This window comes from Diadema antillarum, unplaced genomic scaffold (genome assembly GCF_040938485.1).
Source record: "Diadema antillarum isolate AM-2024a unplaced genomic scaffold, OU_Dant_1.0 seq00000837_RagTag, whole genome shotgun sequence".
NCBI classification, from domain to species: Eukaryota; Metazoa; Echinodermata; class Echinoidea; order Diadematoida; family Diadematidae; genus Diadema; species Diadema antillarum.
In genome coordinates this window covers 53,087-80,707 of record NW_027271713.1, presented here as the reverse complement: position 1 = coordinate 80,707, position 27,621 = coordinate 53,087, and the positions used below count along the sequence as shown (strand labels likewise).

General features: G+C 39.0%; 1 protein-coding gene across 1 annotated transcript in view; it reads left to right on the top strand.

Annotated features, from left to right (window-relative positions):
• The first annotated feature begins 286 nt into the window (after positions 1-286).
• Positions 287-27,621, top strand: part of LOC139740146 (carboxyl-terminal PDZ ligand of neuronal nitric oxide synthase protein-like) — a 54,853-nt gene continuing 27,518 nt past the window's right edge. Inside the window, exon 1 of the mRNA XM_071650734.1 lies at positions 287-641. Within this exon, the coding sequence (XP_071506835.1) occupies positions 534-641 (108 nt within the window). The 5' untranslated portion in view covers positions 287-533. The remainder of the gene's footprint in view (positions 642-27,621) is intronic.

Below are 27,621 nucleotides of genomic sequence, written 5' to 3'. Positions count from 1 at the left end.
CCTGCTGTAATCTTGTCTCCCCCCCCCCCCCTCCGAAAAAAAAAAGAAACTGGGAGGCCTTGTAGTCACCCTGCGAAAGTTCTGCGTAGCGCACTCACCTTTTCTTCCCTTGCTGTCCCACGTATTAATGTGTGACGAGCACGTCGGATATCTATCGAGTGGATAAGTATAGATCCTGGTCTTGTCATAGTGCCAAACCAGTGTACATCACACATCCGTTGCAATCCAGCGTATGGCCAACAAGTTTCTGGAAAGTAATAATCAGATACACTGCACTACATGTACGTCCATGTCGGTCGGTTGCCTTTTGGGGGATCTAAAAACGGAAAAGGAGAATCAAGGATCAGCCGGCACTGGGAATTCTGTTGAAGTCTTTGTTCTCTGTGTGAAACTTAAGTGGATGGACATTTATCTATCATCTTTTACCTGTGTGTGAGCTTTGGAAAGTCTGTGGGCATCTCACCATCCCTCGCAGGGTTCCACTTTCTTGGCGATTTTGTTCGGAATAATCACGCAAGATTGAGTTCACAGACATGCCGTCACGACGCAACAAGTATAATCTCGTTGAGGATGCCTACGACACCCGCATTCCGCTCCATAGCGAAGAGGCATTCCAGCATGGAATACATTTCCAAGCTAAGGTGAGTTCAAATCACTTTATTACGCACAGAAGACATTACCATGTTGAAGTTCAAGTTACAATACCCATTCTACAATAGAGCAGAAGGCCCATTTGAAAGAGGGAAAATTTCATTCTAGTGACAAGTTTGGTTGAGAAAATGATGTACATAATACAATAATGACAAAAGCACCGATATATGGTAACATGGGTGAGAGTGATCTCTTCAAATTTAATGTATCACCTCGCAAGTGCAAATTTACCAGTTCATGTACCGGTAAATTTGCATATTTTTAAGGCATGTGGACACAAAATGTGTGCCATTTTATGTGAACTTGTTCGTCTCTGCATGTCATACACAGCGTGTATAAAATGTACAATACTCACGTTTCTGCATGTTTCTAAAAGTTTCAATGAATGATTGCGAAGAGAGATTTGCCAAGATCATGTTGTGAAGTGTACTTTGTTTGTTGCATGTGTTTGCGATATATCAGCAAAGGCAGGGCACTTTGCTACTTTTATGTCTTTTAATGCATAGACTGAATAATGTAGTTGCTTGTCTTGTTTAAGCTGAAATGTGATATTTGTCATTTTCCAGAGCCCTAGTATTGGGTAGTAAAGCTTACAATGTGCTGTTTTCAGGAAAAGTACATGCACTATATTAGGCCTACCAGACGACATTAGATTCACTATTTGCTTTTAAATGCAACACATACAATTGTATGACTATTCAGCTATGGTAGATAAAAAAAGTCACATGATAAAACAAATATGATGCCAAGGTCCTCTATTACTGTCTACCATTAACCACAGTACATTGGATAACATTGTGTGTTTGTCCCCTCTTCTGCACGCTGTTCATGCTGTACAAGTGTGTATTTTGGTCAGACATTGAAAGGTCAATGGAGGTCATTGACCACAAGGTCATTGACCACGAGGTCATGACCAGATTGTAGTAATGTGTGGTGCTACTGTGCCACATTCCTCTACTTCTGAACAAGTTTTATTGGGGAATATTTCTCCAGATATTTTTCACAGTTGGTTAGAACTGAAGTCAAGCTGTAGCCAGCTGGTAACACAAATAGTGTGTTTGTTTTGTGCTGGGCAAATCTCTCAAATATTAGAAATCAGAGCACTACACTGAAACTTTCGGCCGGTGATGTGTTAATGCACCTTGAAATACATCATGTTAGCAGTGTGAATCTACATAGAGCAATCATGAGCATGAAACATTGAGAGAAAGGGAAAAACAATGTGCAGCTTTAATGGGAAAAGGATCAAGAGATATATACGTACAATTGTATAGATTGATAGATCTAGGGAAAGAAAAAGAGAGAAACATGTATCTGAATAAAAGAAAAAAGTGTATGTCCATCATACACATAAAGATGGGGAGGAGAGCTTGTATGTTAACAAACATCAGCCTAGCTGAAAGCTCTAAATCAGGAAGATATAAAAAGTACAGCACTCATGAAAGAAGAAACATCTGAAGGCATGTATGTATAGGAGACAAGATCAGCTGGCTCATTATGTCTTCCTTGATTACCTTCCTTCCTGTGACTACTATTTCCTGCACTGTCATTCGAGTTTCCTTCTATGTGACAACAGACAGACAGACAGACAGACAAACAGACAGACAGACAGACAGACGACCAACACTCGGCTTCACTCTGTGGAGTATCACTGAATTGTGAAGTACAAATAGGGCAAGGACTACATTGTATGGCCGCATTTTTCCAACATCTATTGATGTCGAGCTTGTACTGGTCTGTAGAGAGGTGTAAAAAATACTGCGCTTTAAATATAGTGGAGCTAACATCCTACAACCTGTTGTATCCCCCCTTGTTAGTTTAATTTTTCTACACTGTGTGTTGTTTCAAGGCCTTTATTTTTATCCATCAACAAGGGCATACAATGTGCATCATTCTAAAAAAAGAATACAATTTGTGCCATGAATGCAGTGTAATTAATTTGCAATCGAGCAGCAGTGTCAGAGAAAGAAGTCAGTATTTTGTCAACTTGACAGAAAACATTAGCAATACTGTAAACGTGGAAATTTTCGCGGTACATTAATTTTCGCGGATTTCGCGCTATGTTCGGCTAGCGCGAATTCAAAAACATGCGAATATATCTTCGCAATTTTCTATGCACATTTTGAACGGGCTGAATTGTGTGCGCTTCGTCGATGATATACTGCTACGTAGTGCAGACATGTTTACGCATATAGCAGTATCATCGCACGCACCGCACGCATCGAGCCCACGGCCGATTGGTGTGCTACAGAGTACATCCCGCGACTACAGTACTAGTACTACAGTACATGTATCGAGTAAAATACATGTACTATGTAGTTGAGCGCTTGTACTCGCACTCGCGCCGCTCGCTACGTCGCTTATCGTACGCTGGCATAGCAAGCTACAATAGCAGAGGCTCTGGATGAAAACAGCGACTGTGTATTAACCTGCTGCAGAGCGCGAATTTAAGAACCCGCGAATATGTTTTCGAGCCGCGCAGCGCGAAAAATTAATCGCGCGAAAATATTGACGTTTACAGTATGTCACCGTTGAGACTGATTCAAAGTGGATAATCTGTTTATTAGATACTGGAGGAATATTTATTTGGTGAGTTTTTAATTTCTTGAATGTCTGTGAACTCATGAGAATGAAAACAGGATTTACACAAGTGCATTGTGACACACCAACGATACTGGAAGAAAATAAGTTTGTATTAAATGTAATACTTCAATTGTCGATGTTACTACAAACTGTGAATGTCACAGTGAGGGATTTAGTATTTTTTTAAAGAAAGCTGATGATTTGTCCTTCATAATGCTCTATGCCAGATTTGTTAAAGTGTGATGCTTTAATTGCACTGAAATGATTTACAAATGTATTCAACTGTAGCTATTGTTTTTACTTTGCATGTAATGTTGGAGCTGACTGTAGACCAAATTATATCCATTAATTTTGAATTTACTGTGAACTCACGACATATTGTATCCCTATGTACAACGTAATTTTACAGGTGTACTGGAGTGATTAGTCCTGTTTCTTTTCAAATGATGTCTCAAAAGTCAAAGGATTTCACCGGCATGAAACAAGGAACACACAAAATATTCAGAGTAAAGCTCTTAGGTGCTTTTAGAAAAACAGCAACAAAAACTATAAAGAAAATGAAGAAAGATAGGGGATTATCCTTGGAATTCTGCCTGCGGAATTCCTGACATGAATGTAGACTGGTCTTCTCCTCGAAGCACTGATCAAATTATGAGGCATCATCGCATCTCCCCGCTGCACTCCATACGCTGTTGCCGTGCATACGAGAGTCACATTATGTAGGCTGCGGAGTTCATCATGCGTGGTATCGGCATCGTCGGAACAGCCTTGTTAATTTCCAAACTTGTGTTCCTCACCCCCCCCCCCACCACCTTTGTCTGTTGACTCCATGGTGATATAGTGCACTTCCATTAGAACGAACACGGTTGTAACGAAATTCTGTTTACAACGAAGTAAAAATTCAGGCCTCAACATTATACGCTCTATATTTTCTTATTTGTTTGGTTATTAGCAAAATTTCGATATAACGAAAGAAAACTGCTAGTCCCAAGGACTTCATATATCACAGGAATCAATTGGATTTATATGATATTTTATTTCTCTGGGTCAATGTAATCATGAGTATGGGATAGAATTGGGTTGTCCGTCCAAGGTCCCGTTTCATAAAACTTGTTATCAGTAATGACTTGCCACATTTCCAGATACAAATTTGCTCTCAGCCAATCAGGTGCAAGGATTTCAGTAGCTTGTAACAACTTCCGTAACTTGTTAGCAATAACAAGTTTTATGAAACGGAGCCCTGATGTCTCCATCCACTGAAGAGGTGTTGGATGGGGACAAAGTAAAAACCTTCCTGTAAATAAAAAAGCTAGATAAATTTTTTTCCAAAAATCCTGGCAAAGAATGTAACATCAATTTCATGCAGACTCTCCGAGTTGATGTGCTTCAGTTTGGAAGAGAGTCTGACAGATTAGGTCTTGAGTATTTCCTTCTTCTTTCCTCTTTCTCTACCCCCCCTCCCCCCCCCCCCCCCCCCCGAAGACTGGCAAAGTCCACCATCTAGCAAAGATGAAGCCACAATTTGCACAATAGGCGTGTCTTCATCAGCCCGAAGTTCAAACTAGCGGGACATTTTGCGGTCTTAGAAAATAGCCCGATACAGCGAATGTGCGTCTTCATCAGCTCGAACAGCCTGCTTCGGGAAATTAGTCCGAAAATTGACGCATGCGCACTTTGCAATGTTACTCTGCCTGGCTCGTGGTTTGAAAGTGGATTTCCCCGCTCAAAATCTCCTGGAGCGCGAATTTCAAGTGAACCGGAAAGGCGATGGAGATGACATCATTTAAATGCTTGAATGTGATGTGAGTTGCATTTATGCTTCCCCGTCAAACGTGATTAGTCAGAAACGCCGATCGTAAACGCACTTTTTTTTGCGTTTTGAAACGACGTTTTGAAACTGCATTTATATCAAAATGAGCAAGGACACACCCGCGTTTTGAACTAAACGCGTATCAAAACGCTGATTACACTTTACTTGTGCATGAAATAAAATGGCTGATCAGAAATATTAAGAATAAAAGTTATCTAGGCTCCTTCAGGGGTGAGTCTGCCAAGGCCAAGTACTATTGTAGTTCCCATCTGGGGAATCCAGTAGGTTAATAAACATAACCCCCAAATCACATTTTGGCAGATGCGACCTTGATTCAAAGATTCCTCCATATTACTGAGTTGATCCTCGGCAGACGTCTGTCCTCTGTCTGGCAATGTAGAAGCATTTTCTCACTACCACAACTTTCTTATTTGCAGACGTCCGAGTAGAAATGAGCATGATCCTCATGAGGGTATTATCATTTAATACTACCCTTTTTGTTGTTGTTGGCATCCGAAAGCAAATTTGAATCGCGTGCCTGTAATTACGTCTGGCAGATATAGTGGTATAGAGGTGTTTCCCAAAGCAAGTCATGCTCGAATGTATGAGCTAGTGTTTGTTGTCTGAATGAGTTTATTTTACAAACATTTTTAGTTTGTTTGTGAGGCATACAAATGTAGCTTTGCTCGACCTTTTATTTACAGTACTTCCACAATAACTTTCCAAACTCTGCACTCTCTGAAACACACATGTAGTGCATGCATGACTACTTGCACACTGATGCATGCCAAGACTAGCGTGTGTGATTGACAGGATGTCAGGCCTCGAAATAGGATTTTGGAGGGGCACGGCCATTTAGAAAAGGGCACTTTTTCCAAGAGGCCAGGGCACTTAAGTCAGTCAGAGGGGCACCAAGGCCACATTGGAAAGGGCATGTTTGGTGTTTATGAAAAAAGAAAGAAGAAAAACAAACCGAGAAAAACAAACAAACACACACACACACACACACACACACACAAAGTGCAAGACACAACAAAAACCTCTTCCCTACAGCTGTAACACATTCCCGATCTCCGCGTTTCTATCAGTGAAACAAAATTTTTTTAAACAGGAATAAAACAACAGTAGGTATTGATTGAAACTCAACACCCTTTCAGGCCAGCCAGGCTGCCATGAAACTTCAAAGCACATTCCGACAGCTGGCTGGCAAAACCACAAGGCAAAGGAATTTGCGTGCGCGTGTAGATTGCTATGATTAGTCTGTGACAGACAGTTCATGACCTCCAAGAATGCGCCAAGTACGCGCGGTTTCTTCTGTTGATTGGTCTCTCTCTCTCTCCACCCCTCCCCATTCCCCAGTCTGGCACACCTTGGCATCGTGGGATTTTTCTTTTTTTCTTGGTGAACTTGGGAGTTCACTCTTCACTACTCTATCTGAATATGCGCTGCCTAGCTAGTACATACTCGCGGCCGCTGCGCTGCGGAGGCAGTCCACTAGTCGGGACGGTAAAAGCCGGTCGGGCTTACATGTAGGTACACGTCGTCTCTTATCTCGGAAAGATACTTTGAGTTTGAATCAGATATATCGGGACGCGAGTGAACTGAAGGTATGATATTTGAGATCAGGAAAGTTGTTCAAGCTTATTAAAGAGACTTTGAGAAAGGGCATATCATACGTCATAAATAATAACTTTCATTCTAAAAGGGCACCACGGCCCCAAGAAAAAGGGCACATTTTTTTTTGGCCGTAACTTTGATCAAAAAACAAAAGGCATTGCGGCCAACGAGAGGGGCACCGACGGCCATGGCCGTCGGTGGCCGTCGGTGGCCGTCGGTTAATTCGAGGCCTGGGATGTGAAGTTTGCGACAAGCTGTTCCAGGGGATGTCACTTGCGGTTTGAGGTCGGAGTGGATAGTCGCAAGTCCTCTACACGTGATTGTTAAACATGTCTCTCAAAGGCGATCATACAAACTGTAAATGAAATCTCTTTCGCTGTCTGAAAACCCTGAACATATGGAATCTGCTCCCAGTATCAGAGGTACTGTTGGTAAAGAACGATTATGATGAATGGTATTATGATGCCCAGGTGGTTCATGCTGTGTAATATCACAGAGCAATGATGTTGATTTAGGCCAGAGAGGTGATGAATGTGAGGTACAGTGTAACACAGGTGGCAGAGGTGGTAGATAGATTTCACCTGTTCCGAAGTTATTGCTTTATATCTCATGGGGTCTAGGACAATTACCCCTTGGGCAATTACCCCCCCCCCCCCCCCCCACCCTACCCCACCCTTCCCTTGACCGTAACCCAAATCCTAATCCTGAACCTAATCCTAACCCTATCCCTAACCCAAACTCTATAGGCCTACCATAAACCTAACCCTAACTCCAATCTTTACTCTAACCTTATCACAAACCAGTATTTAGCCGGGGGGGGGGGGGGGGGGGGGGGGGGGGGGAGGTGGTGGTTATTGCCCTGGTATCCCCTAAAAGAAAGATGCAGATGAAATGTTCCTTGGTTTGATAGATTCATTGAATTCTGTCATTCAAATTTATGCAGAAAAATCAAAAGAAAGATGTTATTTGTGTTTGCATGTCCAGTGTTGAATGCTACACTTGTTCAGTACTATGCACAGCGTGTAGTTTTTACATTTACATTGTATGTCACCAAAAAAAGGGATAAAATCAATACTTTCAATGTTGAGTGATCATGAGGCAGAAGACATCATCTGTCAATGAATATTTAAACATTCTATGAATTCTTGAATTAATCTTTCAATTTGCAAGTTGAATTAACTTTATGCTATGAAGAGACTTTTATGGGGTGCTGTAAAAAAGTGTATTTTCTACCTGATCAAAAATCATTCTTTATGCTTAACCTGCAAGGCAATTTTAATATTTTAGAGCAGTTGTTGATTGGTTGGGGGTTGTAGGGAAATATCTTGGGATCTTCATGAAATTGATTGTGGCAGATTGCAATGTTTTATTGCCACCACTTGTTCACACTGGCACTGTGCCCTCATTTTCTCCATTGTGGTGTGTGATCACATGGCATGATTTATTCTGCACCTGATTTCATAAAACAAATAATGCATGTGCCTGTCGTTTTGTGCTGCACAATGTGCGTGGCTGTTAATGCTCATCATGGCAGGATTGTAACTGTGACTGAGCACACACACAAAAAAAATGTAAGACATGAAGTTGCTCTTGTTGGTATTCCATTTCCCTCCAGCCCATTAGCTTACCCTGCCAATTTAAGATTCGACTTGGCGACTTGTTTGCATGAGAAGTAAAACTTTATCAGAGTACAAGTTTGTACACTCTAGTATTACTCGAAACAAAGTATGCTTTGATGTTTCAGAAAGCACTTTAGATTCTGCAGTTCTTTTTAGAGGCCTAACACAACTTCTCAACTTCAAATACAAAGAATAACAATGTACATATGTACTTTATTCTTCATCATATTATGAAAGGTAATTGCATCACTGAAAAGTAATCTATGATGAATAGAAATTTACACAAATGCTTCAATTAACCCATTGAGGATGGACTCATTTTGCTAAAACACATATTTCCCATAGATACTTGCCCAAGTACATACATATTCGGGACTCATCCTCAACGGGTTAAAATGCTTTACAGCTATAGGCTATGAAAAATAGCTCTTTGCTTTGCATACACTTGTAGAACTTTGCATCATTAATCCTGACTTGTATATTATAGAACTTTGCATCATCAATCCACACATAATCCTATGAATTTACTGTTCACTTGGTACTGTAAGAGTTAAACTACAGCTCTGCTTTCTGTGTATATCTCTTCACTGTCCATTGCTTTCCTTTTAATGATGTATACTTTTATTACTCAGTTCCCACTCACCTTCCCACTTCATCTTACTCCTAATCAGGGATGATAGGCTTTTAATTGGCATTCAGCGAGTTCCTGATCATTCGCTGGAAACTGTCAACGATTTGATTGCCTTCCAAGGCTTAAATTGCTTAGCTCATCCACTGAAAGGCCAAGCCATTCAATAAAACCTCAGCGTCCTTTTGAATAAGTCCTGTGTGTAGTCGTATTTGAAATGCGTCAGGAAAGAAAAACAATAAAGTGCAGAAGAAATGATGCCTAAAAGAAAGTTGCAGTGGTGTGTGTGTTTCTTCTTGATTTGCTATGTTTTTGTTTTTTTTAAATGGGTTTATGCTACGTGATTTTGGTTTTCAAAGCAGTAACCAGACTTTTGCTGATCAGAGGGCCGGATGCATAAACGCTAGCAATTGCTTGTGCTAGCCTTTTACTCGAATCCGTATGCATAAAAACAAGCAACTGCTTGCGAGCAGAAGCTTTTGCTAGCAAGCACAAGCAATTGCTTGCTGCCCGCAAGCAATTGCTTAGAGGCCGAGCATTTGCTTAAAAACTTATGCATAAAACATACCTTTTGCTAGTTCTTGCTAGCAATTGCTTACGATTTTCCAAGCTCTGTAAAATGAGCTTGAGCTTTTGCTTAACTGGGACGTTCCCTTTTAAGTATTATTTTCATATTCATGAAAGAAAGACCGCGCTTGTGAAGGAGTGGTACAAATCTACAAGAAATTACTCATAAGTAGAGTAAGAAACTTTTTCATTTCAACAACAGGAATGTCTAGTGGTTAGCACGTAAAATGTGATGAAAAACAGGTAGGACGTCTGACTTCGGTGGAGAGCAAAGAGACCTCTCACCACGTGCAAATGATGTGCGATCTGGAAGATCCGGGCTACTGTAAGCAGTGATGGGAATCAGCCAGTAATACATGTGTGTGTATAGTTGTGTGTATGCGTCCGTGTGTGCATTTATGAGTGTCATTTCATAGCTCTTCTGCTATGTCAGGAAATGTTTCCGCACACACATGCCCCTTCAAATTTTGTACATGCAGCCACACTCCTTTGTTCTTGTGTTCGCACAGGCGTGATGTCCCTATTGTTGGAAACGCAAGCAATTGCTTGTGCGGGACAAGCAAAAGGTATAAGCACTTGTAAGCAAAAGGTTATGAATATGGATTTAAGCTATTGCTTGAGCTAGACCTTTTGCTAGACGAGCTTGTGCTTTTGCTTAAAGCAATTGCTTACAAGCAATTGCTTGTTTTATGCATTCGGCCCAGTATCTTGAGATGTCTAGGAGAGAATTTTGGTGAAATGTCAAGAAGTGTGGTCTTGACCTACGTAGCTAATACCATGCGCAGTATGAAATGTTCGAGCTGTACGCAGACACTTTGAGGAATGTACAAGAAACTTGCATTAGTTTTTTGTTATTAGTTTTTTAAGCTGTTAAGTTTTAAACATTAGTATATGAATAGACAGGATGATTTTGTAGGATGAAAACAGTGTGAAAAAGACGACAGTGCTCATGGAACATGTTTACTGAATGTCAACACCCCTCTCACCCAGTGTGTTGAGTATAGTTATCGGGGACACAATACGAAAAGTCCCTAATAACCTGTCATGAACCTCCATCTCAATATGCAGTTGGTGTTGTATAGAAACTCATCACGTTGTAAAGAGGCAGGGTTAAAACTGACCGTCAAGTAGGGATTTCATGAAAGATTCAGGAATATGCAGTCATTGTGGGATATACACAGGTGTCCCCCTCACCGTCAGTGCTTCATTATCTGCAGGGACAAGCCTCGTCCCGAAATCTAGGAATCCCCACACTCCACCTCGCAAACATCAGAGAGGAAAGAGGCTTTAGAGATTTCTGTACATTTCAGATGACCGCTAATTTGGGTTTTAGGAGGATTACTGGGGAGCGCTCAGCTAGGACTAAACACCCCCTTCTGAAAAAGAAAGCTAAGGAGATTTTAGTGGATCCCGAGCATTTCGAATCGCGAGTCACCTTGGCTGTGTCGTTTTGCATCCCACCTGCGCATTTTAAAGAGGATGATTGGTACCGATGGACTTTTTGTGGCCTTACATCAAGACTTCATCACAATTTTTCCACAGCAAACTATGTAGTTCACCTGTGAAAATTATAAACTTGAGAGCAGACAAGTTGAAAAGTCAGTGTGGAGAATGTTTTTGTCATTAAGTATTGATAATATAAAAGAAAAAATCTTGTCAAATTAGAAGAATATCTTGGGGAAAACACTATGATCATTTCACAAAATTACACAATTTTACTTGATTTGTTTTAGCATTAAATCAATTGATATGATATGATACAGCGTAGACAGCATTACCACTGAACTACATTTGAGTTCTTTAAACGTTGTTTCAGAGGATGTGAAAAGATGTGACCAACAAAATGGCTCTTTGCATAAATCCATGTTTGTCCGTATTGAAGAATACTGTGAAAACAAAGAAAATACTTGTTCAAGTGTTCTTGCAGATCTGTTTGTTATCGGAAACAGGGAGATGTCGATTTTGCCATTTAGTGCATTTAGCAGTTCATGAGTTGAATGAGTTAAAAATCCCTTCCAAACCAAAACATTCATTTTATACATGTATAGATCATTTTGTTAGTCTTTATTTCAGACTAAGAGAGTGTTAGATTTAGATTATACATACATCTAATGAAAGGCACACGCATGGTGTCAGAAATGTTTCTCACGCTTAAATAATGAGGGAAGATAATATCGTCCCATCTGGGTTCTCTTTGCAGACAATTTGCATTATCCACAGCCAACCGCACACCCTCCTCCTATTGAGGTGGGCTACCCGCAACTGTTTGACTACCTCCGCTCATTACGAGCAGAACTTGGCAGTCAGCGTGACCATGTGCATTCTCCCATGGGGTTAGGTCAAGGCTGAATGTAATCTCCTCCCTTAAAGGGAAAGATCTCACCTCTTCTTCCATCTTGATGAGAACAAATTACCCAAGCTTACAGCTCGCATAATGATCAGCTGTGTTTTCCTTCCCAGGCAAGCGGGCTGATGATAGGGTATATCATACATACAGAGGTGTATATTTCATTTACATACATAATACATTATTAGGAATGGAATTCATTCTGAAACTTACAATAGAAAAGACGATGTCATCTATTGAACAACTTTCTAGTTGGTGTTTTACATCAGATTAACATAAAACCATATTCCTTGTCAGAATTTAGCAACAGAACCCCTCAAAGTCACTGCTACACTGTACGTGTATATTGGTACAACTCCAGAAGAATTGGATGGGATAGATATTATTCCTTCAGTTCTTTAATTCATATGAAGAAAAAAACCAACTAAATTTAAGGAGAGATTTGGAGAAAGATCTGTGTGCAAGTGAATTGGAGAATTGTATATTAAAGGATGTGACATCATGGCATTGTGAAATTTGAATATTTATAAGCCTGTAATTGATATCTATCTCTTCTTGGAGAGGTCGTGAAACATTGAATTAACAGAATTCTTTTTATTTCTTGTCAGCTTTCGATGAAGTGAACTTGAAAGTAGCATAGATTTTCACTTTAAAGAAGCTCAAACAATGTGTGCCAGATTTCTCAGGTAATCAGATTTTTATGGTCCATGTGTATGGCCATAAATGCTATGGTTCTAATAATAGTTCATTGTAGCTGTCATCACTTAAAGGAACCAACTACCTGGGCAAGACTTTTGTATCATCATAATATGTACACTCTGTAGAGTGCTTGTAACAGGCTGATCCACAACTAGAAAGTTTGGCATGATTCGTTGAAAAAAGAATCTTTGATATTGTGTGTGAAATGCATTGCTACAAATTGCACCCCAAGAGAGTAAAGTATCTTCAGGGTCCATAGCCTACCCTGTACTTAAGGGCCCTGGAAGCTTGAGGACTATTGGTTTATGTTGTCTTAGCCTTATTTTTTGGGGGGATAATTTGACCATAATGAATGAGCTGCAATTCAAGAAAACAAATCTTTAGCCAGTTTTCAATCCATTTGTCTCAGCAAATTTCTTATTTTCTGCATATGATCAATCTTTGACATGGTGCTTTAGAAAGTTACATTTTTTAAAGAACGTTGGTCTTTTTTTTTCAGGTTGCAGTAAAACCCCTTGTGAACCACTCTACTTGCATTATGGGATGTGTTGATTCAAGTTCTTATTCCTTGTGAATGTCCTTAAGTTCTCATAATTCAGACCTACACTCTACTTGTTCAATTTTCATAGATCTGTGTACTTTTATAGTGCAATTATGGACATTTCATACTTGAAAATATGTTGCACTATCTTCAGATTTATTTGTTCACTGCACGCTATGACCTTCATTATGTCACGGTGCAGTTTTTCCTTTGGGCAATTCCAACTTTTATTGAAAGTGGGGGAATTTTGAGATGAAAATATACATAAAAAGCCATGTTTCCTGTGTTTCTGGTAAAAAATATAATACAAAAAGTTTATGTAGTAAATACATATTGTGCAGAATGACTATTGATTTGAAGTTACTCATTAAGGTGAGCAAATATCTGTGCACTAACTGTTGTATAAATATTTGCTTTATAGTGTACCTCAGATACAAATGCACACAACACCCTGCAGAGGGTTAAAAGTTAAACATACAAGTGTATCGTCATAGCTTACGTATTTTTGGTGGCAATGCTAAATTGTTCATTAATGTGTGTATTAACCAGCTTTCAGAGAATGCAAGTGTACTGAAACCTTTTGCAGTGAGTCCTGAAAAAGGGGTTAAAAGTTCTTTTGATATTACTGCAAGCACTCAGATTTTCGATAATTGCCCATTTCCTGCACTCAGCATCTGACTTACCGCAGCAGTAATCCGATGATTACAAAATCTGTTTTTATCCCAAATCCGCTTTGACAGAGAGAAATGTCTTCAGAAAAAAAAAAAAGCTCACCTCGTCAAGATTTGAACATGTACAATGTATAATCTGGCCTTACTCTCCAATACTGAGTTGTACAGGTGACTGTCATTATAACAAAGTCCTCAGGACTGGCAGTTTGCTTTCATTATATTGAAATTTTGTTTAAACTGAAGGAAACTTATAATACACCATAGACTTTGAATAATAATAATTTTGGGACATGAGTTTGCACCTCCTCGTTAATTTTGGTATAACCTGTTCGCTGAAATGTGGGTGCCCTGTAATTTCCTGGAGTCAATGTGTGCATGTTGGATGAAATCAATCTACAACATGTACGTAGAATCTCATAAATTTGCAAAAGCTCTTAGTAAAGGAAAGGTGAAGAACTGTGAATTGAGCATTTCGCCATTCTCACAAATTATGGGTTTTTGTATTTTGCCTAGTGAAAAACTTGATTTTTATTCACTGCCGTTCACAGATGGTAAAAAAAGCAACTTCACTGCAAGCAAGGAATGTTTAACCCATTCCATCCTGAATTCTAAAATCCTCATAGACTTGAAACACAGGCCACCAGGTTCCTGTAGGGAACAGGTTAATCTTTGAACTGGGCATGTGTATAAAACAATGACCAAAGCATGACCCCAGGCACCCCACCCCAGGCTTAGTGTCACAAATTGGAAAATGGGATTAAAAAGAATCAAATTTCATTTGCATGTCTTTCACACACACTGCAAAAAGCTGATTTTTTCCCTGGGGTTTCCAAAAGGAATATATATGTAGAAGAGAACTAATTTTTGCATAGACCATTGTGTATGGAATGTGATTTGTAAGTAGGCTTAATTTTTCTTTTCTCTCCCACGCTAACAGATTTTCATTTTTTGCATCATGTTTTAAAATTCTATTTTTGGAAACCATTATTTTCAATTTGCATGTGTGAATAGACCTATTGCCTCTTCTTTTGTTAGATGTGATTAAGATTTTTGACAGCCAATATTAATTCATCTTGTCATGTGAAGAATATAGACAAAAAATGCAAATCTTTTTATAGATATTTACATTGTACAGGCATGATTTCCTTAGAGGGATGTTGTAGTTTTAGTTGAGATTGGGTTTCTGGTTTCCAACTTGTGTTGTGAAATAGTGAGAAACCTCTTAATTATTTATGAAATATGGAAGAGCACACAGTTCTAAGAAGATTTTAAAGTTTATTTGATAAAAATTGGTTTTGAAATGGCTGAGATATCCAGAGGCATAGGTAATGAAAAAGATGGGACCTACCTTTTATTATGACCACTTTGTTTTACTTTGTTTTTTCATTATCTCATCCATTCCAAAACCGATTTGCATTAGATAAATCTTGAATTCCTCTTAGAATTGTATGCTCTTTTATATTTCACAAGTAATTTTCCATTATCTTGCAGAAGGTGAAAATTTGTACCCCCACCTAAACCAAAACTATATCATTCCTTTAAATTTGCCCCAGACCAGGAAATAATTAACCAGAGAAAGAATCTTGTTCATGTATTGAGCAGTGGTGCGAACTGTTAGCAAATAATTCATCTGTGTCCATGTTTGCTCATGGCTGTAAAAAAAAAGAAATATTTTCAGTGTATGTAACCTTGATATTCGCTCCATCACCCTCAACCCAAATAAATGTGCATTTGGAAGGGGAAAAAAGTGCTAATTGTTTGAATAGTTGGAAAGTCAGCTTTTTTTTTTAACACTAAATTTTTTGTATTTGCCAGTACTAAGTGAGTCAATATGACTCATAGAATATAAAAATATTCTATTGAGGACACGTGTGATTCAGATGCAGCTTGTGTTACAAAGAGTAAAGGAAAAAGGCAGAGTCATTTCAAAGTTTTCTAGAAGTTTGGATATGTACTTTGATACCTAGACAATGATGATATAAATAATTTCTCATAGTGCAGATCTGAATTTTGACAGACTTTGGAAACCACAGCTAAGTTTGCAAAATGGTTGCTCTACATCCCCTTGGAAGTGAATTTGTAATTATGCATGGCATCTATACAGGCCTGTAAATGAACTTTGCATCAATATCAAAGTCCTGGATTTTGACCAAGATGCAAAATCTGGAGGATCAGCATATTCTGATGAGCAGATTAGTACTGCCACAAAAATTGCACCTATCCATCAACTGCACTGGTTGTGAAAATCTAAGAAAGATGACCATCTTAAACCAAAGTCCAAAGGGAGATTGCTTCTGAGGCTTTCTGGAATCTGGAATCTAGATGAATCTATCTAGATGCTTGCTGGAATCTAGATGATAATGGAAGTATTTTTGTAATCCCCCTGGAAGATGGTAATGACTTTTTGGAGTGGCATTTCAACCAAGAGACACAATCTAAAATGGAAACTGCTGCAAGATTTGATCTACATATTTTGATTCATGGACAGATGGATCCGATACTTTCTTGTTTTAATATACTTTACAATGCTTGGTAATTCAGGATAGATAAATGGTTCTGAACAAGGGGAGAATAGCAGTGTGGAGGCTTGCATCATACAGTGCTTCACTTATTAAACTTGTGATGAACCCCGCTCTGTGTATTGTAAGAGACTTTGGATGAAATGCTCAGTGCTCAGGTAGAGCTGACTTGAAGAGGATCTGCCCACTGCAAGTTTGATCTGCATATTTTGATTAGAGGATTGATGTGGTCAAACTCTTGTAATCAACTTTTTTTTTTTTCTTTTTAATGGGAGGCCTTTTTTCAGTCCCGGAGATTACCATCTTGGCTTGCATACAGAATGCCTGCCTCTATCGTGGAAGGATGTGCATCCTCATGATAAATCTCCATGGATGCTTGCCGAGACCGCATAATATCAACAGGTGGTGATTGAAGATCTGCAAATTGTGAGGGAGACATATAGTGAGAGATAGAAATTGAGAGAGAGAGAATATGAGTAGATGATGGAGAGGGAGCTGGAGAGGGAGAGAGAAGGGGGAGAAAGAGATGAGAGATAAGAAAAAGGAAGGAGAGATGGAATTGAGAGCGTTTCAAGAAGAAGAAGAAGAAGAGACAGAAATAGATTCAAGAGGGGAAGAGGAGAGGAAGAGGAAGAGGGAGAGATTGAGATGAGAGAGGAGAATAAGAAAAAAATGACAAAGGTGCAAAGAAAGAGATAAGAAAGGAGGAAAGAGGGAGAGATAGCAAGAGAGGAAATATAATATAGAGAGAAAGATAGGGAGATGGAGATGAGAGATGAAGAGAAGAAGACTGTCAAGGAGAAATAGGAAAAGGGTAAAGGTGCAAAGAAAGAGATGAGAATAGAGGAGAGATAGAAAGAGATGAAAGATGCCAGAGAGAGATAGAGAAAGAGATGCGAGAGGAGTATAATGTATACTTTCCATCACTTAGCTGTCTCATGATGAATCCTCCTGGTTGCCGTCTGTGAAAACATGCCGGAACATATCACGGAGGAGAGATAGGGTGAGAGAAAGAGATGAGGAGAGAGAGAGTAGGGAGGGAAGAGAAAGAGAAGAGAGGAGACATGAGGGATGAGGTTGAGTGGATTACATCCCTCCAAGTCCCATCTCCTCCTCCATTTTGATGTCGCCAAGATGCGAGCAGCTCTCATCTTGTCTGCTGATGGAAATCCACCTGTAGGGTGGAGGGGAGGAGGGGAGGGTAGGGGAGGAGAGGGGTGGGGTGTCAGTGAGGATGAGTCATCGGCAGCAAGTGGCTGCTATCTTCCTCCAAATGCTTTCTCGGCACCAGGGATGGCATCTTTTACTTAAACCACTCAGGGTCGCAGTCACGAGATGGCATAGCTTTCGTATCAGCGAGCTTCAGCCATGGACATGATGGGGTTAAGAGGAACGGGCGTACTTTTTCTCTCCGGTCCAAAGGCATTTTCTTACAACATGATCTGTTGCTGGCCATTACATCAGATCACCTTTCAGATTCTCTGCTTCTAGATGATACATGTTCACCACTAGTGTTAATTGCACCCAGCCCATAGCCTTTTATCTTCAGTCTGGTATGCTCTCCAGCCAAGATCATAGGTTTTTTTCCCCCGTTATTATTGCTATGACTGTGCAGTATTCAACAAGAGTTTCATCAAAAGCGATGTAAAGATGAAATGTGTTAAATTTGTTCAAAAAGTAAAAGAGAATGAAAAGTCAACTGTGGTTGGAATCTAACTTTAATGTAATACTTGGGGTAAAGATGCAGTATCATTGTTTCATCATACTTTGTAGCTTGATCAGATATGACAGAAAAATTCACTGATTAAATTTATAGCATTCATACATTTTTATGTCTTTTCGGGGGGGGGGGGGGGGGGACAAATTTTGGTTAAAGTAAGATTAGCCTTCAAGGTTAAGTGCTGTAATTTTCATGTTGCCACCATGATGTATGAAAAAGGTTAGTTATAAAATCGGGAGGGAATATTTGTATTTTGATAAAATTTTGTATAATTACATGGTCAGGGTTGAGGTGGGCCTTATACATTGTGAGGGTAAATATGTATAAAAACATCACACGTTCATGCATTCAGTTATTTCTTGTTTGAGGAGGCACTCGTTCCAGGCTGCCTGCCTTTCCACTGGACAATGGTAAGTTTTGAGCCTAAAATCCAGATTGACCCCTTTAATGGTCATGGACGCTTTGCGGGGTCTAGGCAAAATATTGACCGCCACTGGATGTACCCTGTCAGTGTCATGGGCAATATGATATAAATATCAATTGTGTTCTATTAAAAAAAGTAGCCCAGAGAGGCTCAAAGGGAGGTCTCCTTGTTGTTTGTTTGGCTACATTTTAGAATTACATGTACAAAAATGTAGCTTTGTTAATAAGAGTTATTTGAGAAGCAGATGCACTAAACAATGTTTCATTTCATGTTGTCATGATTATGGTTATATTACATCCAATGACAATGGGCGATTGGATAAACAAACTATGTGATCATTTGGGATTGTTTATCTTGTTTCTCATGCTCTCAGAATATTATTGTCAATGCTGGGCATAGTATGAAAAAATGAAACAGCACGGATAATTCTCACTTTTCTTCTCACCTCCCTGCTTTATTGATAATGTCCATTTTAATGGTAAAACTCAAGTGACCTACATTGTACATACAGTTATCTGGTCACTTCAGACTGTTAGTCTAAATCCACATAGAAGTGATATTGCAGGATAAGCAAGATATTTTACAAGGATGACAGTTTTAAGCAACTTGCATTTGGGTATACATACATGTAAGGAATTGTTAATTCCTTATTTACTATAAAACCTGATTTTCATGGAATGTACATGGAAATGTACTTCTCCGTGGTCTTTATTCTCTCTAGCAACAGTATTTCTTGCTAAAAAGGCAAATGTAATTGTGTGCCAGTCCATGTCTGGATGATAAAGTGATGGCTAGATAACGGAGGTTGGACACTAATGTCTGCCAAATAGACCTTTACATGTACGGTATGTCTCATTATGATCTGTGGCAGCCATGTTGAGTGGCAAGATTCAAAACTTGAAGGGGCCACCATGCGCAACTTACAGAGAGTCCACAAGTATGGGCAGGAAGTGTGATCTTGGGGCCTTGTCTCCTGGACCTGTTTTGATCTGGGAAATCAATAATTTCCTTTGTCCAGGATGGGGAGAGAGTGGAAAAGGAGCGAAACGGACCATTGTGGGGCGTGAAAAGGCGACAAGGTTGAGAGTGTGTTTTGGGATTGGGTGGTATTGATTTAGGTGTAATGTGACAGCTCTGAGATTAGTGGACTCTCGATCCTGTTCTCTTTTTTTTTCTTCAGAGTGCAAAATGAAGAGTACTTGGAATGAACGCTCTGAACATTATTGACAATGGCTATACATGCACGAATACTTCGATCCAGGACAAAGGTGGTGAATAATTGAGAAGATGGCCCAGCAGGGTTCTAACTTACCGGCCACTAGCCTGGAAGTAAACAGCTCAAGGGTTAAAGGGGCATTCCAGATGATTTATACAATTTCATATCATGAGGTACATAAATCAATAGTGCCATGTATAGATTTGTGGAATTTATTGTGGTTCTTGAGAAGATAAACCAGTACTCTGAAAAATCCAAAACAGAATACAATGAACAATCATTATGACATAGGAGGCTCACATATTCCAGTAATGTACAGGTTGTAGCATTGTCATTCCATCACAATACTATTTACCAAACAGGTTCACCTGTAAAAAATGTATGCATAGGCCTACTTTCTGCTTTGTTTTGCTTCTTTGAGCACCCAATCATGCATTCTTATGCAGAGCTGCTGTATCGTCATCCTTGTTCATTTTGATTTATTAGTATGGATTTTAAAAACATTCTAATTCCTCATCCCAATACATTAGCTATAAATTCTGAAACTCTGAACCCAGTATAACCAATTTATAGATGTTCAGAAACAAAAGTCTGAAGATCGTCTGGAAGTCTCCTTTTAACGCATTTCCTCCCAGATTCTGAAATGTCCATCAGATTTTGCACAAGACCCACCAGGTTTCTGTAAGTCTTGGGTTAACAAGCCCTTTAACCCTTTGCATGTTTTGAGTGCTGGTTGACTCAGAAAACCCCATAGCATTGTAATTCCTACACATTGTCTAGAGTGACTCATACAGTATTAAATGAAGGACAAGCCATTTTTTCCCTATTCAGAGCAGTCAACATTTTGAAGGGATTGCACATGTACCACAACAAAAGGCTGTACATATGAATATAACTTGTGTCACTGTAATCAGGGAGGTGTCTCACCTCCCTGCTGTAATGGAACAGATGGAAGAGATTACACTATGTTTATGTGATAGGTCAGACATATATTTATATGTGGTGGAAATTGTTATTGTCATTGTGGAATGCAGTGTTATGTGATACTGCTCATTGGCAGTTTTTATGAAATGTCGATGCTGCACTATGACATGTAGGCCTACTTTAAAGACATATTTTCTATTATTTTTGGGCTATGCTTAGGACAAATAATGGGTATTCATGTCACAAAAGATACACCAAACAATACAAAGTTAGTTAATTCCTCGAAGTAGAAGTAGACAAAACATTGTCTGTATTTTATTCATTTTAGATATAGGCCTACAACAAGTGGAGATATTTACTGTATTGATATCTTGTTCACATGATTACAGGGCCGCTATGCCCCCTTTTTTGAAGACCTTAGGATGCGACAACTGTATTTCAGATTAGCTATAAATTTAATATTTAAACTGTTGTAACTTTGCCAACACTACTCATAATGATGCTTGCAGTATTATACCCGGTAACCTTTCAGTATCCGAATCTACTTATACAATTGTACCTATCCTTCTTGAGATTACTGAACCACCTGTGGTGTGTGTGTGTGTGTGTGTGTGTGTGTGTGTGTGTGTGTGTGTGTGTGTGTGTGTGTGTATGTGTGTGTTTGTTATAATTCTGTTCACATGACTACAGGGCAGATACTGTATACCCTCTTCTTGGAGGACCATGGAGGCTGTGTTAGATTAATTAGCTAATTTGATATATTTGTAAAAAAAAGAGTGAGATTATTTTGTTGCTTTGTGAAGTGGCATCAGCTTATGTTTGAATGGTAATGAATACAAAATATTAATTGTTGTTTGCCTGTCTAGAGTATGGGTGTGTGGCAATGTGTACTATTGTATGTTCTTTGTCTACAGCGAGGCCCATATCTTTCCTGCATCGCATCACTATGCAACTCGATACTTCAAGGTCCCCCCCCCCAAAAAAAAAAAAAAAAGTCAAATTGATTAGTTCCTTGTGTGTGCAAAAGTAGACTTGCAAGAAAGTGTTGGTGCTGAAGGGTTAAAAAAAATGTAAGCTGTACTTGTGATGTGTGAATATGTGAGTCAGAGTGTTCCTATGCCTAGTTTATATTCCTGTACCAGGTATTACCTTAATCTGCACTTTAAGCTCCAGTACTAGTGTGGGATCTGCTTTTTTCCTTCAGTGACTAGAGATTGACTTGCAAGAATCAGCTACATTGTAGGTGCTAAAGGGTTAAAAGAATGTGGTGCCGGGATATCTCTGCCTTTACTCAAAATAACTCTGTGCTTGAGGAGGTTCCTTCCTCTAACTGTCTTATGACTCAGCGAGTCTCTGAAAACACTTCAGCTCTGCATCGGATGCTGTTGGGTCTGTCCGCACTTCAGCCGAAAATTCCCAGTGGGCTGATAATATGTGCCGTCACGTATGTGCAACCTACCGATTCTTGAGCCATGTCGGACGACGTGAGAAGAGCAGTGAGTGTTTCAATAAAGTTCGTCTGGTGTGATGAATTAAAATGAACCGATTTGGGATTCAAGACGCATTGAATTATGTGCAGGAGGCCATTCTAATCTAAAATTCTGCAATAATTTTTTCATCAGAATGAAATTTTAGAATAAAATTAAAAATCCATTTTCATCTCAATATTGTATCAAATCTGTGAAAACATACCGGTAGTCATTATAGTTACATTAAAAAAATGAAAAGTTAACTGTGTTTTGAATTCTTTTTCACATTCATTGAAACAATACCTGGATGCAAACTCAGTATAGTTTAAGCTTTGTTGTCAAGTATGTAATAGTCTTGCTTATAGGAAGGGAATTAATCGTACGTGACCATTGCAAGTACTGGCAAACAATCAACATATCGCATTGACCACTCTATCAAACATCATTTGGCCCTAGGTCGTTGACCTACTAGCCTATATTTCGTCCCTGAAGATTAAGGAGTAGTCAGTATGGAGATCTGCAAACAAAAGCATCACTTTAATGTAGTTACATTTATAGCTTTAAAGGTAACGCTTACAATATGTATGGCAAGAATGTTCTAATATTACATTTGGGTTATAAGGTATGAACATCAAGTTGAATATTAACTTTAATGATTTTCAGTGATTGTAACAATTCTTGATGATCTTACCCCACTGACATTTAAAACTGGTAAGTCTTTACAGTTACATAACTTTCTTATGGACATCACTTTCGAATAGTGCTTTTATATGAAAAAACCAATGGGAAAGTTGTTGGACAGTAACATCATTGCCTCATCTAATTTGCATACAGGTGTAAATGATTGTGACTGACTTCACTGCTGCATGAAAATCTGAGAAGTTTTTTTTTTTTTTTAGAATGTTTTTACCTTCTTCTTTTTTCATGGTACATTAATTTTGTAATGAATCTTTCGCTGTCCTATGTGCTTGGCTCTGCTTGTCAAAACCAAATTTAATGTGGAGCGGATCTTCCCTTTAAAGAATGTTGTTAATCATGATCGCTCAGTCTAAACCATGATCGGGTTCCAGGTGTGTGACTGATTAAGAAGAGGTCATGATAAAAGGGCAAAGTGGGGGCGGGGTGTAGATTGGAACGAGGGGAAGGCGATGGATGAGAAGGCGGTTTCTAACGCAGCGGATCAGAAGGCAGTTCCATGGTATAGAGGGGAACGTCGTCCGCTGTGTGTCGGTAGCCTTTACTGACATTCATGTACAACTTTTCCACCTCTTCCTTTTCGTGTAATTAGATTAGGAGCTACTTACAGTAATTTTTGCCTGCTGTTTTACAGGCATGCCTTTCTTTGCTCGTGTATGTTTGTGTGTGTGTGTGTGTGAATGTTTGTGTACGGCTGTGGTGGAGAGCCGATGGGCATGGGATACCTGTAGGGGACATCTGTTGAAGAAGAGCAAGAGATAGAGATGAGAGAAAAGGACGAGTCCCCTTTCCCCTCCGGTCCTTACCCATCTCCTACCAATTGTTGGCCCATTTCCTGCCGGCTGCCTTTGCTGCATGGCTGCACACACTTATTGCATTACCCCATCAATGAGCCTTTTTACCAATTTGCCAGAAGGGAGGCCCTCATTTGTGTGGAGTTTGGGAGAGTAGGGAGTTAAGGATGGTTGTTGGTTAAGGATAGTACATAAAGGAAAGGTATACCAGTTTTGGTTGTGGTGGGACTTCAGATTTCCAACACTTTTTGATGATAATTTTGTGAGACAATGAAATATGAAAGAGCATATAATTCTAAGATGAATTCAAAGTTTATTTGATGAAAATTGGTTTTAAAGTAGCTGAGATATCCCAAAACAAAGTGATTCTAATAAAAGTTGGGACCCACCATTTATTAGGATCGCTTTGTTTCACTATGTTTTATGATATCTCGGCCATTCCAAAACTGGATTTTCATCAAATGAATTTTGAATTCCTCTAAAAAGTGTATGCTCTTCAACATTTCATGTAATGGGTTCTAAATATCTTGCAAAGAGTCAATTAAGACTGAATGCTCACCTCAACCAATACTACAAAAAGTATACCATCCCATACCATCTTGTGTTGCAGGTTCTTTCTTGATTCCAAATCTTGCTTAAGTTTTTCTCTAGATGGCAATTGGTATCAGAGTACAATGTTTGCAGGTTCTTTTGACTAAAAGTAAAATTTGTCTGCAGGTGCTGTTTGATGTCAGAGTACATAGCACTTGTTGATATTATTTGATAGGTCTCGTAAATCAAAAGTATTCATAACAGCTCCATTTTCCTCTGAATGTTCAAAGTTGTTTTCATCCACCCACAAATCAGCCTCTCCCTTTTTAAAGGACAAGTCCACCTTCATATACATAAGGATTGAGAGAATGCAGCAATATTAGTAGAACACATCAGTGAAAGTTTGAAGAAAATTGGACAATCTGTTCAAAAGTTACGAATATTTTAAGTATCTGCGCAGTCACTGATGGAAGAGAAGACTACTACAGTGTATGATGTCACATGCGTACAACTATATAGGGAAAATAAAAAGAGAATTTCACAAAACTTGACTTTTTGAATAAAGTGCACATTTCTTCGACTTGCTACTGTCGTATGTTAAGGGTAATATTATTCCCCCTGCCTTCTGAAAGAGAGAAGTGAAGTGTTCTTTTGTTGTGCGAGAAAAATGGAAATATGTTGAATTTTCTTTATTCTTTCCTTATATCGTTGTACTCATGTGACATCACAAGCTAGTAGTCTTTTCATTCAGCTGTGACTGAGCAGAAACTTCAAAAATTCATAACTTTTGAACGAATTGTCCGATTTTGCTCAAACTCTCACTGATGTGTTCTACTAATATTGCTGCATTCACTCAACCCACATGTCTATGAAGGTGAACTTGTCCTTTAATATCATGTGTAGCATTTGATCTGTAGTCTTTGTCTGACCACATTTGTGACTGCAATAGCAGTGTAGCCCCAGCAGAGAGTACATCACTGCTAAACCAAAAACATTCATGGCATGAAACTTTTGTGAATTGGAGTCGACAGCCTTCTTTTTTGCAGCATGAAACTTTCCGCAATCACCACTGGCATTCATTGCATTGTGTAGATGAACACTTTTGTTTGCATTTTTATTGTTCTTTTTTTGCAAATCTTGGCCCGTCGTGAAATTCACAAGAGTTTTATGAACACGGAAATTTCTGGTTTTACAGTGTTTCTTCATCACAGGACATGGCCATTAGGAATAAAAGACGCTGATATGTACTTATGCCCTCATTTCCTGAGTCACACACTATTCAAGGAGGTGGGAAAGCCCCCAGCAGTACCTGGAACGATGCTCTGTTCACACGGCACTATTGCTTTGGTTCTTGTATTACTCCCAGAGGTAGAAAGTTTGAACGCAGAAATTTCATTTGTGGATGTTGTGAAAGTAAATACATATGATTTTGAGAGGGCGTGATTTCTGATTTTCTTTTGACTTCGGTGGATATGTGAGTAGATTTGTGTCGGGAGACAGCGTTAGTCTGAGACACGGCCGGGTCTGTGATGGGCAGACTAGGCGCCTGCGGTCGGAGCGCTGAATTATGAGTTATGAGTAAAGATCACGCAGCTCATTAGGCCGATGATGGAAGTTCTATGGGGGGTACATATGGCCGACCCATTATCTCAAGTGATGGGGGCAAGCTCGCTGTCACTGCGCCCTGTCTAATCAGGATGTTTTCCATTTTTCCTTATGACAACAAACCCTTGCTCTGTCTGTAGTAGAGTGGTAATACTCACAGTGACCCTATCAATACCTGTAAGCGAATCCAGGGAATGAGCATCAATCTTGATACTGCATTGGTTGATGGACATGAGGTCACTAAACTTTTATGGGCATGAGATGAACTTGCTTTCTCAAGGGTATGAACTGTCTTTCCCCCTTTTTTAAACAAAGAAATGTGAGAAATTATGTGGCCCAAGTCAGAACAGTTCTATGCTTGTATACAGGTACTTCGTCACTTTAAAGGAAGTGTTAACTTTGTTCTCTTAATTTGGCAGTGGTGAATTACCACTTGCTGGCGCTAGCCAGGATTTAATTCAAGCCAGTTAATTTAATGCCCTTTATTGCTAGGACTGCAATAAAAATATAGCTGCTGATAAGATGAAAATAACTTCCTAAGTACTGAGATAGCTTTTATTGCCAGCATGCTTCTTCAAAAAAAAAAAAAAAAAAATCAGTGCCAGGGTTATTCTAAGACAGAAGATGAGTAAGCATGTTATTACAGGCATTACGATTCCCCCCATCACTAATCCACCATAGTCATACATGTAGAGGCGGACAGAGTGGGCAGTGTAAACTAAAGGTTCGTTTGCACCAGCATGCAGTATGTAATCTGCAGAGTATCTCGGGCGCTGAGACAATAATGTGATAATCACCAGTGTGAACGTGATGGCACTACAAACTTGGCAGTCCACTGTATGCAAATGCATAATGAACCTGGCATGTTTACATGTATGGTATTAAGAATGATGTCTGCCATGTAATTTAAGCATGAGGTCTATCATGTAATCTGGCATTAAATCTTTTGATTGACATCTTATGAGAGTCAAACACTTCCAAACCAGGAAAAGAAAATTGCAATAAGAAATACATCTTTAGTTCTATACAGTGTAGAAGAGTTTGCACTTTGGTGTCAGAAAAACCATAACATTTCGATGAAAGTTTCAAGGCAAATGTGCTGTAAGCCAACTGGCAATACTACCTGAGAAATTGCACCCTGGTGTGTAATTCTCCTATTCACTGAAAATGGAGTTTCTCTCTGATGATTTGCAATATTGAAGTACCTTCACTACTTTAACAAAAAATTATTCTATTTATTTATTTATTTATTTATTTATTTACTTATGTATTTATTTATTTATTTATTTATGTATTTATTTATTTATTTATTTATTTATTTATTCGTTCATTCATTCATTCATTCATTCATTCATTCATTCATTCATTCATTCATTCATTCATTCATTCATTCATTCATTCATTCATTCATTCATTCATTCATTCATTCATTCATTCATTCATTCATTCATTCATTCATTCATTCATTCATTCATTCATTCATTCATTTATTTTTGTCACATGACTTCCACATGCTATACCCTGGGGTATACATGAAATGTGCAACAAACTGTTGAGCCAGTGCCCAAAGTGTATTGGTATGAAAAGCTAGTAATGCAAGTACAATCAACCTCACCTCAATAGAATCTATTTAGACTGAAGAAATAGCTTCAACTAAGAGAAAATTTGACTTATGGGGGATTAAACTCAGTGGAATATGAAGAGAAGAAGACTGGAAAAGACCTCTGACTTGGGCAATTATTCTACTCAAATGCGAGGTCGACGTAAGCAAATTTGACTGTAAAATACAGGCATTTTTAATATTGATGATACTTTCCATAGTGAGTGTGTGGGACTATGGAGTCTCTATTTCACACTTATAGTAGATTGTCATTGACCTCATGTGACCCCTGTGGCTTATACTCAAGAGGCAGATGGTACCAGAGCCAAGCTGAGCCCTTGCTAGTAGCCTCAGATTCAGACTGGTACTGATTAATAATCCCAGTCATAG